The sequence below is a fragment of the Lissotriton vulgaris genome, chromosome 1_1, assembly GCF_964263255.1.
Source record: "Lissotriton vulgaris chromosome 1_1, aLisVul1.2, whole genome shotgun sequence".
Lineage (NCBI taxonomy): Eukaryota > Metazoa > Chordata > Amphibia > Caudata > Salamandridae > Lissotriton > Lissotriton vulgaris.
The window spans coordinates 1,025,609,893-1,025,624,669 of NC_141685.1; the positions used below are offsets into that span (position 1 = coordinate 1,025,609,893).

At 48.8% G+C, this 14,777-nt stretch overlaps 1 protein-coding gene across 2 annotated transcripts in view; it reads right to left on the reverse strand.

Annotated features, from left to right (window-relative positions):
• Nucleotides 1-12,935, reverse strand: part of SLC44A2 (solute carrier family 44 member 2 (CTL2 blood group)) — a 376,289-nt gene extending 363,354 nt beyond the window's left edge. For both annotated transcript variants that reach the window (XM_086961742.1, XM_086961726.1), the window contains exon 1: nucleotides 12,799-12,935. In XM_086961742.1, the coding sequence (XP_086817868.1) occupies nucleotides 12,799-12,835 (37 nt within the window). In that variant the 5' untranslated portion in view covers nucleotides 12,836-12,935. The remainder of the gene's footprint in view (nucleotides 1-12,798) is intronic.
• Between the last annotated feature and the right edge of the window lie 1,842 nt (nucleotides 12,936-14,777).

A 14,777-nucleotide genomic window follows, 5' to 3' on the forward strand; every position in this document is an offset into this window, starting at 1 on the left:
CTGTTCCTTTTTGCTAATCAATACATCTTCCCGCAGGCTTACATTGGGTTTCCTGCTCCCTTTCGCTAATGGATACATTTATCTGTCGAGCTCAGAGAAGCAGGGAGAGTTGGCCGGCAGAAGAGCTTGTGGAGTGCCAGTAACTCATTTCCTTAAAAGGTTTGGGCTTCTGGGAGTACAGGGACACCAGGTTTCGATAGTGATGTTGGCACTCTCTGATCCCATAGAAGCAGGGCTTTGGCTGTCAGTCCTTTTTCCCTGACCCTAGGTTGGCAGGGTGGCTGTTGACATGAGTCGGTAGCTGTCTGCATCTGACCAGGGCTGAGCCCATCCACGGTTATGCCAGGGTGGGGCAAGTTAGGAAAGCTTTGCTATCCAAATAAAATTCATACTAGGTGAAACACATGCTTTAAATACTTCAGGTAAGGAATTGGGAGAGAAAGAATAGAAGGATCTGTGAGAGGCAGGAAGAGACTGGCAGAAAATGTGTTCTGTGAGAGGGGAAGTAGTTCAAACCCTGCTTGGCACCTCTGACTCATGCCACCAGGTTTCAGGTGCTTCTCTCCATCATAGCTGGCTAAAACCAAAGCTCTGGCACCATTAGGGATTTGGGACAAAGCTCTAAGATGGAAGCAGACAACTGACAACCACTGGTGCTGCTAATGCAACAGTGTAATGGGGTGGGTTTAGGGGTCGAAGGAAGTTGATGGAGCCTGGCAGGGCGCATTCATGAGGGGTGGAGTCAGATGGAGCGGAGTCAATTACTCTCCACCTCTGGTTGATAATTCTTTATGCATTTTTAGGTCTCGCCTGAGACAGCACATGCACTGTCACATGCAGACATTTTGTTTACTTACAGGGGGCCTAGACACCACCCATTGCTTACCATTGGTTGAATTCACCATCACATTCGTTTCCTTGCTTGTCTTTGGTCAGCGCGTGCCGGTTTCCCTTCCTCTTCGTGTGTATGTCCCTCCCCTGGATGATGGCACAAATACTGCTTCCTTGCCCAGTCCAGGCTTATTTTATTGTTCACAAACAGAATGCATTTTGAGATAGCTTAGAGGGTTAAAGCACGTGCTCTGGATAACTATGTGTAGCCAGCTGTTTTGAGGGAGTAGCACTAGTAAGATAACTCAGGTCATTAGCACACTGGCTGCAACTATAGTGGCATAATCTCTAACAACGGGCACAAATCCTTATAAAAAAGCATGGAGGATTAACATACATGTTGCAGAACACTGTATGTAACCAGCATGTCACAGGCATGTATTTACATATAAGATAGTACTGTGGTTTCATACACTCGTTGCAGAGATGCTTGTGTGGTAAGTAGATACAAACGTGGTGAAACAGCTCAGGAGGTTTTGCACTCGCTGGAAACAGTTGGCGTAACATGAATAGCATATGTTTGACGACTCGCAGATTTGTATTCATTCATTCATTCATTCTTCTGATGTTGATAAAAAGAGTGGCACTGAGTTAGGTAGCTGCAATAAACACATATGTCGCAATAAACAAATGATTGTAGTGTCTTCTATAATATAAGTGGCGTTCATTAGCATACCGTACGAATAGTTAGAGTTTGAGCAATGAACCCACTCTTTTAGCTCCTTGGCGACTTTTGAAGCGACACAAGGCTCAGGCTGTATTTTTTTCCCATTTACTTGAGAGGTTTGTGATGTCTGTCGGCCAGGTGTAAGCAAGCAACGGGGCTCTGCTGGAAATGTGACACCTCCCTCCTGCAATGACGTCTTGCCACGCGCCGTCCCTCACCTCCCCGTGTAGTGACACTACTCGAACAAAACCAGGTATTACATATCCTCTGAATGTGTCAGTCGGAGCTCTGAGGCCGGAGAAACATGGCTGCGCACTGGATGATTCACAAGGTGGGCCAGGGATAAGACTCAGCCATGAAGTTGTTGTCAGGATCTAGAGGTTCCCACCAGGACTGTGTGTGCCATTGTCTAAGGAGACACTACATCGTGAGAGGGCTCCAGTGCGTCTCATCCGCTGATCCCCTAAATATTGGTTTCAGCCTCCATTAAGACCGGGTCTGTCATTATGTATTAGTTTGGGCCTTTGTTTTGCAACTCACGCCAGAAATACACGTCTTGCGCATCTCTGAGCTTAATCTTCCTTTGCCGCAGCTCCTTAGGTTTCACCAACCCCTATAGTAGGCACATTAACCACCTCCGCTATCTCCCTAGGATGTAAAACTCTGATGGTTCGCTCAGGGAAACAACCTTTACAACGCAACCATTACATCGCACTACATTTACAACGCAGGCATTACATCGCAACATCCTTTACAACTCATGTCACCACAACGCATCCATTAAATTGCATATCACTACAACGCATGGCACTACATCGCATGTCACTACAATGCAGACATTACATCGCATGTCATTACAACGCATACCATTATAACGCATAGTACCCCTACACTACCCAACCCTTACCCTACTGTTGCACCCCCTGGAATTAGAATAGGATTTTTTACCCCTACACTAACCAAAACGTACCCTACTGTAGCACCCACTGGAGTTAGAATACACATTTTTACCCCTGCACTATCCAACACTTACCTTAAATGCAATGTAATGGTATGCGTTGTAATGGTATGCATTGTAAAGGTATAATGCGATGTAATGTAATGCGTTGCAAGTGCAGTTTTAAAAAAACTGTTGCAGTGGTATGCGATGTAAATGTATGCGTTGTAAAGGATGTTGCGTTGTAACAACTGCGTTGTAAAGGCATGCGTTGTAAATGTATGCTTTGTAACGTCATACATTTGATCGCCCATATTTGCAGGCGGCATATATCCACTGAGCTGTCCCATGGCAATTAAAAACATTTGACCTGACTTGCGGGTGGGTTACACTGGATCTCTGAAGAAGGAACATTAACCCCTTCTGTGCTGGTGACGGAACCACTCCATCACCAGCCACGGACGGGCTGTGCTAATGACGGAGTGGTTCCGTCACGGCCCCGCCAGCACGCCTGCGCGGCAGTGATTCCGCGGCTGCGCTGAACGTTCTATTGAGCGGGCGTGGCCGTGACGGAACCACTCCGTCACAAGCACAGCGCGCCCGAGGCTCGTGACGAAGTGGTTCCGTCATGAGCATGGCAGCGCTGCGCGCCCCAACCCCTTAGCGCTGCGGCGGAATTACCACCGCAGCCAAGGGGTTAACCTGCTGGGCTATGTTAGTGGACTGACAGTCTACACATAAATGAAATCTACAGGGACACAAAGTCCACTGTGCTGTCTTCCCAGCTTCTCCTGCCTCTTTCTAACCCTGAATGTTCCGGCAAATTCATGGCTTTGAAATAAATCTCTAGTCTTTCATCCTTATTTAATCCAAACTCCCTGTAATCACTCTTACCACGGGAATTCTCCCTCCGTCGGCTGTGGTTGGAGAACTGTATATTTTAAAGGGAGGAGGCCTTTTCTCATGTTGGCTTTTTTTCAGCTAGGCGTGCTAGTGAACTACCAGCTAGGCCAAACTTCAGTTGAGTTATTTTAAGTATGCACTAGTTTTAACATCCTATTATTGTATGTATTTAACTAGTTGGCATTGGACTTTTAGGAGTACAACTTGTATTCGAATAAAGTATTGAATTGAGTTCTTCCACGGGAATCAGAAAGAAGCCTTTAGTATTTAATATGTTTAGTATTTGAAACAGTGTGTTTCGTGTTTGTCCTAACTCCGAGCTATTCGTGCTCTGAGCCTTAGAATACTAAAAGTCTCAGACGTTCACAGTGTGTGCCTTGTAGGTTAGCCACACGACACTCCCTGAGAGTGCGTTGGAAGATTGGAACCCCTGGCATGAGGGCTACACATAGATCTCTACTGCAGGTGCATTAATCCACTAAACTATTCTACTAAACTCTGAAGCTGTTATAGGCAGATTAAACAAACATATCTGCAGCCACTGTATTGACTATATTAACTATTTTGCCAAGTTTTAAACCTGTCACCTGTAGGCTACAGAGAAATCCTTGCAGTAGGCATTTACCACATGAGATATCTCACAGTGACTTACAGGGCAATACAATTTGACATGCTATGACTTGTTATGTAAGTGTCAAAATACAATTGGACAGATTTGCTAGGCGACAGTGACTGAGCATTGGCAGATGGGGACTTGTAAACAAGGACAGGGGGAGATTTCCTGTCACCGTTTTTATTATGTTCATGGACATAAACACGTATGACGATGGTGTAACTGTGTCCGGAGCCCCGATGATAGCGCTGATGGCCCGTGACAGCCATTCACCTGGCTCCAGAGCACTGCAAGTCTTTTTGCAGCCCTGCACTACTTCAAATTGAAAGGGCAGGAATGCACGTATTTACGAGGTACAGTGCAATCTTGTCCTTTCAATCAATCAATCAGATAATTTGTAGAGCGCACTACATACCCGCAAGGGTTCCAAGGGGCTGAGGGAGGGGAGGGGGGGTGCTGTTGCTACTGGTCGAACAGCCAGGTCTTGAGTTGTCTCCTGAAGGTTAGAAGGTCTTCGGTTTGTCGTAGGATAAGGGTGAGGGGTGTTCCAGGTCTTCGCGGCACGGTGGGAGAAGGATCTGCCTCCGGCTGTAGTTCTATGGGTGGTTGGGACATTAGCCAGGGAGAGGTCTGCGGAGCAGAGTTTCCTGTTGGGTACGTAGAAGGAGAGTAGACTGTTGAGGCCGGCGCACAATGTGGTGCCCAGCGCCAACGTGGGCACCCTCGCACCATATCTGCATTGTTGGCAGGATTGTTTTTGTGCAGGAAGGGGCATCTGACGCAACACGTGGTTCACTGTCTTGGGTGCTCCTGTGGCCCCTCTTCTAGGCTCGGACTGAGTTCTGAGCAATGACTTTGTGCCCCTGTTCGGAACAACTTTCAGTCTAATTACCCATTTCCTGAGAACTCAAGCCCCATGAAGCAAAACAATAAAGAATTATACATTAACGGCTGAGATAGAGGAACAGACAGGGGTGACATGGAGAAAGATCACTTTCCTAGGGGGTCCTTGCAAGGTGGGAGACCAGAACAAGCATTTACAATGCAATGGTTTTGCCTTTGTTAAAGTTAGAGCTATTGGCATTGCTCTTGACATTATTTTTATTTATGTTTTTTTAACATAAATAAATGGCATTGTCATTTACAATGCCACTAGCTTTATCTATCGCAAATGACACACAAACACACACAGAGCCCCCCCACACACACCCACACACAGAGCCCCCCACACACAGCCACTTAGAGCCCCCCACACACACAGAGCCCCCCACACACACAGCTACACAGAGCCCCCCACACACACAGCCACACAAAGCTTCCTACACACACAGCCACACAGAGCCCTCCACACACACCCACACAGCACAAGCAGGCAACAGGGGGACACGGAGGCACAAGCAGGCAACAGGGGCACACAGAGGCACAAGCAGGCAACAGGGGCACACAGAGGCACAAGCAGGCAACAGGGGCACACAGAGGCACAAGCAGGCAACAGGGGCACACAGAGGCACAAGCAGGCAACAGGGGCACACAGAGGCACAAGCAGGCAACAGGGGCACACAGAGGCACAAGCAGGCAACAGGGGCACAAGCAGGCAACAGGGGCACACAGAGGCACAAGCAGGCAACAGGGGCACACGCAACAGGGGCACGAAAACGGAGGCACAAGCAGGCAACGGGGGCACGAAAACGGAGGCACAAGCAGGCAACAGGGGCACGAAAACGGAGGCACAAGCAGGCAACAGGGGCACACGGAGGCACAAGCAGGCAACAGGGGCACACAGAGGCAAATTATTATGAGACATGTGCAAAAAATGCATCTCAAATTATGGGCATCAAAATAAGGTCCTTTGCTGGTAAAATCTCAGAAGGGTTGTGGCATGCTATCAAGATTAAAAGACAAAGTTTCAAGGGGCATCAGTTCAGGTTCCTAAAGCAAGTATCCGACTAGAATCAATTTCCCAAAGCTTTGTCCAATGGTAATTTCATAAATTGTGTGGACTGCTGATCTGGCAGTGTGTTCTACCACGTGGCAACTGCCTTTCGATTCGATTAGGGCGGTGAGATCTTTGCAAATAAACGTACAACGGCCAAGGACCAGTCATGGGAGTTTCAAAATACCAGAAGTGATGAAGAAGAACCTGAATGTATAGGTACCAATTTAAGGCAAGCCATACACCCCAGAAGTGGAGGACACTTCACTTCACTTGGAAGGGTCGTCAAGGGTAATATGGAGTTTGAGAGGGAGATACCATTAAGGAGAGTTCGTCACTCAAGCAGAGTAAGGGAATGGAATAAACAAGCACTGAAAACACACAATTTGTTCAAAGTAACCATTATAGTGCAAGACCTCTCTCTCTCTCGCCGTCCACCCATGTGTACCCCCCGACTCGTGCCCTGTCAGGACTCGTCTCCAAGAGTATCCCACACATTCCCCCTGCAAACCCTACCAACTACTGATCGTTTTCGCCCCCTGGGCCCTGGTGCAAATATCACCCGCCCCTTTCCCAGTCCTGATCTCCCGTGGGGATCCCACAGAACATCTTCCCCACTTCAGACCCTCTTTCCTCCTCTGAACCCTGCTCCACACACCACCCCATCTGCGCGTCTCCACAACACACCCCTTCCCCTGCCCTCTCCCCCGTCACACACCTCCCCAGCCAGGCCCCCTCTCCAGCTCTCCGATCTCCCGCGCCCCCTCTTACCCTCGAAGTGGCCCACGCCTTCGTTCGCCCTGCGGGCCTTAGCACTCCTAGTTAGTTTGCAGTGGCCCTTGCTACTTTGCCTTTAGACATGGCATCCCTCAAATTGCATTACGAGGGAAATATCCATTTTCAGATTTGTATCTCGCCAAAATAGCTTCTAAACTAAAACGTTACTTTCCTAGTCCGTTTGTTCACCAAGTACACATCTTGCATTCACTGTAAGGAAAACAGTTATCGTTCTCAGAGCAAAAAATTGAGTTTGCAAGAGAAACCGAAAACAGCTGATCCTAATGTTTACATTTAAATTAAGGACCCATCGAGACTAAGGAATACTACTCTTTCAGCCACAAGTCATAGCGCCAGGCAGAATCATTGTACCTTTGGAAGACTACAATAGTATTGGCAGTATAAACAGACTGAAGAAGGGTCCAAGTTCGTTGCAGCTTTACAAACAGGAAACCAATCTTGGGTGATTTCGATAACCGGACTAGCCACCTCTGCATAGGATAAAGTTGGGACCTCTGACAGACTTGCAAATCGTGATAAACGAGATTGAGATATATATACGCACAAAGCCAACAAGCGAAATGTTTATGTTCGCTTAGACTGGCTAAAATCCGTTGGCCTAGAAAATTAAAAAACAGTCCTTGCGTGCCCTAAAGTAACCACAAACCCAGTCAAAAAAAAAATACAAGAACGTTGTGGCAAACAAAGACATCCGGCACTAGCTGTCAAGTTCAGTTGCATGTAAACAAGGCAGAAGCATATTTATGGCCCGTGAACTACAAGTAAACAAGACACGTCGGCTAGGCCTCAACTGCTACGGTGAAATAATTTGCTGACATGCTAAAGTCATCACAGGAGTCACGGCAGTGCGCTCCATCAGAATATGTACACGTCTCGTGCACTATGTAACAAATATTTTTCCTTAAAGAAGTAAACAGCTACGTCGATATATACATACACACACACACCACGAGGGAAGGAGGAGGCGCACGGGGATGCACGGGACAGAGGCGCAGGGGACATGGTGACTTACTAGGGGGGAGGGGGGGAGGGGCGGACACCGACAATGTGTCCCGACGCCCCTCTCCCCTTGCAGGCACTCACCGGGTCCGGCGGCTGCTGGACGAGAGCTCCCGCTCCTCGGGACTCTCCGGGGCCGAGGAGGGACGTTCTCTTTCCCCGGGGCTCCTCCTGTGCAAGCAGATCAACTCACCTGCACCTTGCGACGGCGGCACTTCTCCGGTCTCCCTTTTCGGCATGGGAGACCGGCAACATCGACGGCGGCAATCTCGCTGGCACTTCTCCGGTCTCCCTCTTTGGCATGGGAGACCGGCAACGTTCTCCGCATCTCCCGGGGCTCCCTCCAGGCCACGGGAGCCCCGCGGGCGCCGCCATACTTCCTTCTTCCCCCGGGCTGCGGGGGGGCGGGCACTTCCGGCCGGCCGCGCTAGGATTGGCCGGCCGGCCGGTCACTTCTGGGTCGCCGCGGGCAGCGCGGCGGCCCGTCTCTAGCTCAGGCAGGCGGGCGGCGAAGTTTCCCGAGGAGTGGGCTCCCTCGCGGACCAGCAGTCAAGACAGGATGTGAGTATTTCTACACTTCACAGAACTTACCCTGCTGTTCGCCGGGGGCAGGGAGGGCGCCTTTTAAAAGTACAATAATAGAGATATTTGGATCTTGCCTATTTTAAAGGACGCTTGTGTGTACCTAGTGCTTAACTTTCATTGTAGGACGAGCTGCAAATTAATTAAAGGTAATCAACGTACATTGTAAAATATTACAAAACGTCTGAGCGCATTTCTAATCGTTTCTAAGCGTTCCAATTCCGGTTGTTTATGGAATTGGGTCAAATGGTGGTAAAGTGACATGTCCAAGAAAACACAGTTTGTTCGTGTAACACGGGGCGGGAAACGGGGGAGGAGAGACGCAGAAGTGCCGGCAATGCCGGAACAGATTCGGGGGCGTTCCCGGCTTTCGCCTGACGTCGCGTGACGTCGGCAAAAGCCAAAGAATGTCGGGAACGCCCCCGTGTCTGGTCCGGCATTGACGGACAGGCCCCTCGTCCAATGGCTAGGCTCCATTTATGGAGCCAGCCAATGAATGACGAGGGCCGACCCAAAGCCACACTACAGTTCTCATCAGGTTTTCGCCTGCGCGAAAAAGCTGCGCAGAGCGCAGCTTTCGCCAGGCAAAACCTAAAAATGGCCTGCTCTGCCCACACCTTCCATGTTCCTGGTTCCGCGACCCATGCATGGGGAGGAGGCGCCTGTAGGACGGTGGAATCTGACTATATGGTTACCCCAACTTTTTTCCTGGTGTTTTGCTGGTTTTCGACTAAGTTGGCCTGGGACCCTGCTATTCAGGCACCAACCGAGGGAGCTGGCCTGGGCACCGCTGCTGGGCAGTAACTGTAAATTGTATTTACATGATCCATACAAAAAAAACCAAAATTGTATTTACATGCCGCTTACTAAACCTACTAGGCGTTGAAACTACCCTTGACGGAAGTGCTTTAAATGGGCTGGTACTCACCGGTACTGAGTACCGACACTTCTGATTTTTCTTGCCGTCAGTGCCGGCACGTCTCTGTAGCCAGGGAGAGTACCGGTACCCTGATCCCCGGCACGGAAGGCGTAGGTTAGGTTTCTCCTCCAGTGCAGGGCAGATGCTGCTCTGCTTCTGAGGAGCTTGTGATAAACCGAGCCTTTTGCAGAGATGCAGCGTCCATTTGAATGTCCCCAAACTGCAGCGGTTTGAAAGGGCTTGCGTCACGCTGTGATTAACAGGACAGGGTCTCTAAACAGACCCTGCACTGTCAATCAGGTGTGCAGCGGCCGTTCCGGTGAAAGTGCCATCATGGCTTTCATTATGTATACTAAGTTTATCTGTTTTTTTGACATAAATGCATTTCTCGCGTGCTCTATTATGTGCTGCAACTAGTACAAACGTCATTATGTATGATCATATCTTGTCCTTAGCCCCGCCCACTTGCCACACCTCTATTTTATTGAGTACCTGCACTTATTGTTTCCCATTTACAGCACTGCCTGACGGGGCATGTGATGAAATTCGGTCCAGGAAAAACTGCCATTAAGCAGGCGAAATCTGACGTGTGGTGGCACCTGACCAGGGGAGCTCGAGGTCCGTGGGCAGAGTGATACTCGCACCTGTCACGGGATGGCTTTATGCATGTGTGGGTTGGGGAGGGGGGCATGTGTTTCGGACATCCTAATAAATGTTGATCCTATTGCAGAAATGGATAAAAAAACGCTCAATTAATTACAAAAAAAAGCCTGAGATACAGAGGCTGATAACTTCCTGGCATAGCTGGGCACCGTGTAAACTCCCTGAATCAAGGGCTGCAATGGGCAGACAGAGCAGGTGGGCACGGTGGCCCTTCCTTTGCAGGCGCTGTCCAGCCCTCCCCCCTCTCTCTCCCCTCCCCCTAGTCTGTTTTTCACCCCTCCATGTTAGTCCATGGAGGGGGGCGTTTGGTTGGTTTCGGTTTGCTACGAAAGAAACGTTTCGGTTCTTGTCCTGTCGCTCAGATATGTTGACACTTAACTGACAAAATAAAACTTTGACCGGTCGCTCAAAAACGTGCTGATTCGCAGATAACAAAAAAAAAACACACACACAATGAAGCGTGAAGGAGGAAGGGCAGTCCTGCCAGGGGTTTTCCGTTAACCGAGAGTTTCACTTCATGAAAAACACAGCATGGAAACTGGCAGTCACTGCAAATGCGCTGCGTGGGCACTGCGCGTGCTGCACAGGCGCTTCACACACACCATGGAAAGGCATTGCACGTTAAAGGCACTGCAAGGAGACTGCGCAAAGTAAACACCTAATCCATGCTGCACTTGCACTGCCAAGCGCTACACGGCTGTGCCACGCGTTATCATAAAACACTTCGCAAGCACTGCACGAGCACACACAACGAACATGGTCACCGCCTGGCATGCGCTGCCCAGCAATAGGAACCGCCAAATCATAGGCACTGCACGGGCACTGTACAGCGGAGCCACCCCACATACACTGAGCAGAAAACGGACAGGCTGCACACAGCCATTACGACATTGCTCAGGCACTGCAGTGTGCGGGCACTGGGCACCTTCTGCCAGCGGTGAGCGCATTTCACGCCCGCGGGCACAGGGCACCGCTTCTGCTGCCCCCGATACTTGCTTGACAGCGGTCTCTGGGGATAGGGCCAATGTCTACCTCCCACCCTTCCCCGAGGAGTTTGTGTCATAAATATGGGCAGGATATACCAGTACTGGCATCTGCTGTGGGACTGTGAAGAAGCAAGGGTGCCAAGAGACCTGGTGCCAACACGAACATAGACCCCTGCCTGCTGGGTGGATATTGAACCACTGCAATAACTGGTGTCCGCTGGGCCCCATAGATCTCTATGCCCCGGTGCCACTGCACCTGCAGCACTATTTAAAGACATACCTACCCCTGGCCAGAGAATCAGTCAGGCCTTATGGCACCATTGAGCATGTACACCGTGCGCCTGTCTGCCGCCCCTCTCCCTGACCATAGAAAAGTATGAGTGTCCTCTTCCAGACCCCACACCTTTACTCTACCTCACCCTGAAGTCACGAAAATGTCATTCTTCCACAGATCACAAAACAATGTTACTGACTCGGATCACAAAAACGCCATACCGTAGACCACAATAACAATATCTTCAATACCTTTATTAATCATTGTGTTCCTAGCCTGTGTATTAGAGACACCATATATTCTTCTGTTGATCACAAAGCACTTTAATTTCCACGGATCACAAAATAAAGAGATTATAAATTGATCATAATATAACTGTATGGGTCAATAGGTCATCAAATAAATGCTTTTATTTTATACCAGCCTTTGCACGCCCATATACAAGATACACACTTTATTCTCCTAAAGTCTTTCACCAAATAATTAGCTCCTTCTTGCACCAAATCGTTGTCAAAGTCAATAGGTCTAGCTTTGCATTAGGGGTGTGGGTTGATAATTGGCTGGGCAGCTCAGTGTAGTACCAATACCACGCTCTCCTAGAAGGAAACATCCAAAATGAAGCCACATCTTGGCTACAGCAACATGGACGTGGGAGAAGGGCGTCCTTGAGCAGAACGCATTACTAGAGTTGTGAGTGCTATGAAAAAACATCACAACATAACGTTTGCGTTCAAAGTGGTGTACTCAAAAGGCATAGATTACAAAACAAATATCAAAGTAGATACTTTTGACGAAGGGTCAGTATTTGTGTTCCATATTTAAAACATTTTATGTGTGTGCAAGACTTTAATGTAGGAACAAGAAAGAAATCTAAATCACAAAAAATGTTATAATGGCTTTGTGAAAGGTCAAGACATCCGAAGAGCACCTGTTTCCTAAACACATAGCCACGAACCAACAATTAAAAAGTCATGTTAGCAAATCAAATAGCACACAGAGCACTCACTGGTTCTTGTCCAACGAAAAGACTACTTGAAGCCCCATCACCAAAACTCAGTGGAAACACAAATGTTACAATGTATAATGTAACCCATCTCAAAGTACCATAGCGTCGATGGGCAGCTCTGAAGCAATGGCAAACCATAAAGAACTCATGGCTGAAAAGGGCGGGGCCAAAGCCAAACCTCTGTACCCGACATTGTAAGTTTTGAAGATTTGATGACATGAGGTTACATCTAAATCTCTCCGTAATTAGACCTTAAAAGTGTTTTTTTTATATATACATCAAAGAATAGCTTCTACAGAAGACAGTTATCTGTTTCGAACCTCTCACGCCCTCAAGTCATAAACACCCTTAATTATCCCTGAGACCATTATATTATTTGGATGGTGTAATATATTTATTGTCTCTCGGAACACATGCTTAGGAGCGAGTAGTAACATCTCGTTCCTCCCCAGACTCCCAAGTAACTTTATTTTCATACACATCCTACCATCGCCTTAGCCTGCAATGAGTCACGTGATTGGCTGCATTCTGTTCCCCTTTCCCCCGCTCTGAGGGGCCGTGCATTAACACCTCTGCTCTTTGAGGGCCTCGGTGACAGAGCCCCTCTCCTGGACCCTAGCTCCTTACCATGTCCCTCCTCGAGGTTCATCTCCTCAGCCACCATGGCAGCTCTGGGCACAGGGCAGGGCGGCACTCCGCTCCGACTACTATCTCTCCTGCAACTCAGCCTGACTGAAGCATCTGGCGCCCCTGCCACCGCAGAGCGGACAGGGGGCGGGAGTAAGCAAAGGCCACGACCAACCAGCGGACGCGGCGCAGGGGAGTGACCAGCCCCCGCACCAATGGGAGCGCGGAGAAGGGGGCGAGGAATGTGAGAGCTATGCAGGCATGCCCGGGATGATTACAGACAGGATGTGGGGATTTCGAGACAGCCCCACCAGAACGGTGATAATTTATGAAGCCACCCTGAGCGCTCTGTAGCGCGAGATATTTGCATAAAACTTGTCCTGCCTTCGCCTTTGAGCAACCGTGGTCAGGAGATGCTAACCATTAATATATTTTAATGACATTGAACGATGTGCCCCATTTATTTCACACACACACCGACGGGAAGAATTTTTGGGTCGATCTTTCCAACTCCCACATTTTATCCTGACGGTCTTGATTCTGCCGTAGGCCCTTAGAAGCGCTTTTGGCCTAAAGAGCGTTGCAGGAGGCGCATTTACCTTCCAAGCTCCGGTACAACTGCCCCACGCCCCCACCCCACACTCCTACTTGTTGAATGGCTTGCCAGTGCCACTTAAACTTTACAGCAGCGGAGAAAACATTTCCGCTGATTTTCAATCGCAAAAAACAACGATTCCGGAAAAAACGCCCATGGTCTGTTTGTCGGGTTATCAAACCAGACAATAAGTCGGAAAAAAACGCCTTCGCATGATGGAACATTTTCCTAACTAGTTAGTGACTTTTAAAGAGACCCTGCGTCGAAGAGATTGCAATTGCAATTGTATTTATATAGTGCTTAGTACCCCTGATGAGGTGTGGAAGCTCTTTTCGGCAAGTAGCGCGCTACTCCGGAACCCAAAGAGGATTAGAGATGAATTAGAATAGGGAGATATGAAATTAATTTGAGCAGTGGACATGTGAGTCTGTTATTTGGATTGAAAATGGATAGTGGAGGGATAGATAAGGGAAGGGTGTGCATTTATTTAGCACTTGGTACCCCTGAGGAGGCGTCAAAGCGCTTTTCGGTGAGTAGCACGCTACTCCAGAACCCAAACAGAATTTGTGGTGAATTAGTACAGTGAAATACGAAATTAATTTGAGTGATTGATTTGATTTACAAATTTATAGAGCGTGCAAATGCCCAAGAGCGTCTTGGCGCTGTGTTAAATGCAGAGAGTCTGGAGCTACTGGTGACATTGAGTCTCACTAAGATGTAAAGAGCCACGTTTGTACGGCCTTCCTGAATATTAGCAGCAAGGAGCTATTTTTAGGTCTCGCGACCTATCAATGCGCGCAAGCGCATTGAGCGGAGCGAGAATTCAAGTGCTCGAAATCCTCGTCAAACCAAGGGCTTCTTGGTGCGGTTTTCATTAAGTTCACATGAATCACGTGACCAAACAAGCACGCGCATTCACGGCCGCACAGCACATCAAAGGGCTTCGCCCAGCGTGTGCTGTGCGGCTTCTCCTCCCCTAATTACCAGCTTCCCCCATGTCTCCCTTGTGTGCTTCTCTCGTAGGCTCTCCCGCCCCCATCCGGCTTCCCTCCGGCCATTTGCCACACTCCTTGCCTCTGTCTTGCCTCCCCCTCCATTCTCCTCCCCTCGCTCGCAATCCCGCCCCCCACCAGGCTCTCCCACCCCCATCCGACTTCCCTCCGGCCACAGTACTGGCACTTTAATTTTTTCTTACCCTAATTAATCATGGCTGGCCGGCCATACTTTCAGTTTCCCGGCCGCTCTTTTTAGCACTCGCAGTAGATACAGACTATTCGTATTTATTTGTCTTATTATCTGAAAACTATAATGACATACTCGTAGCCAACGTTTTCACATCGGGTTTGATTGTATGATTATTATGTAAAGAAGACTTCCGAGACTT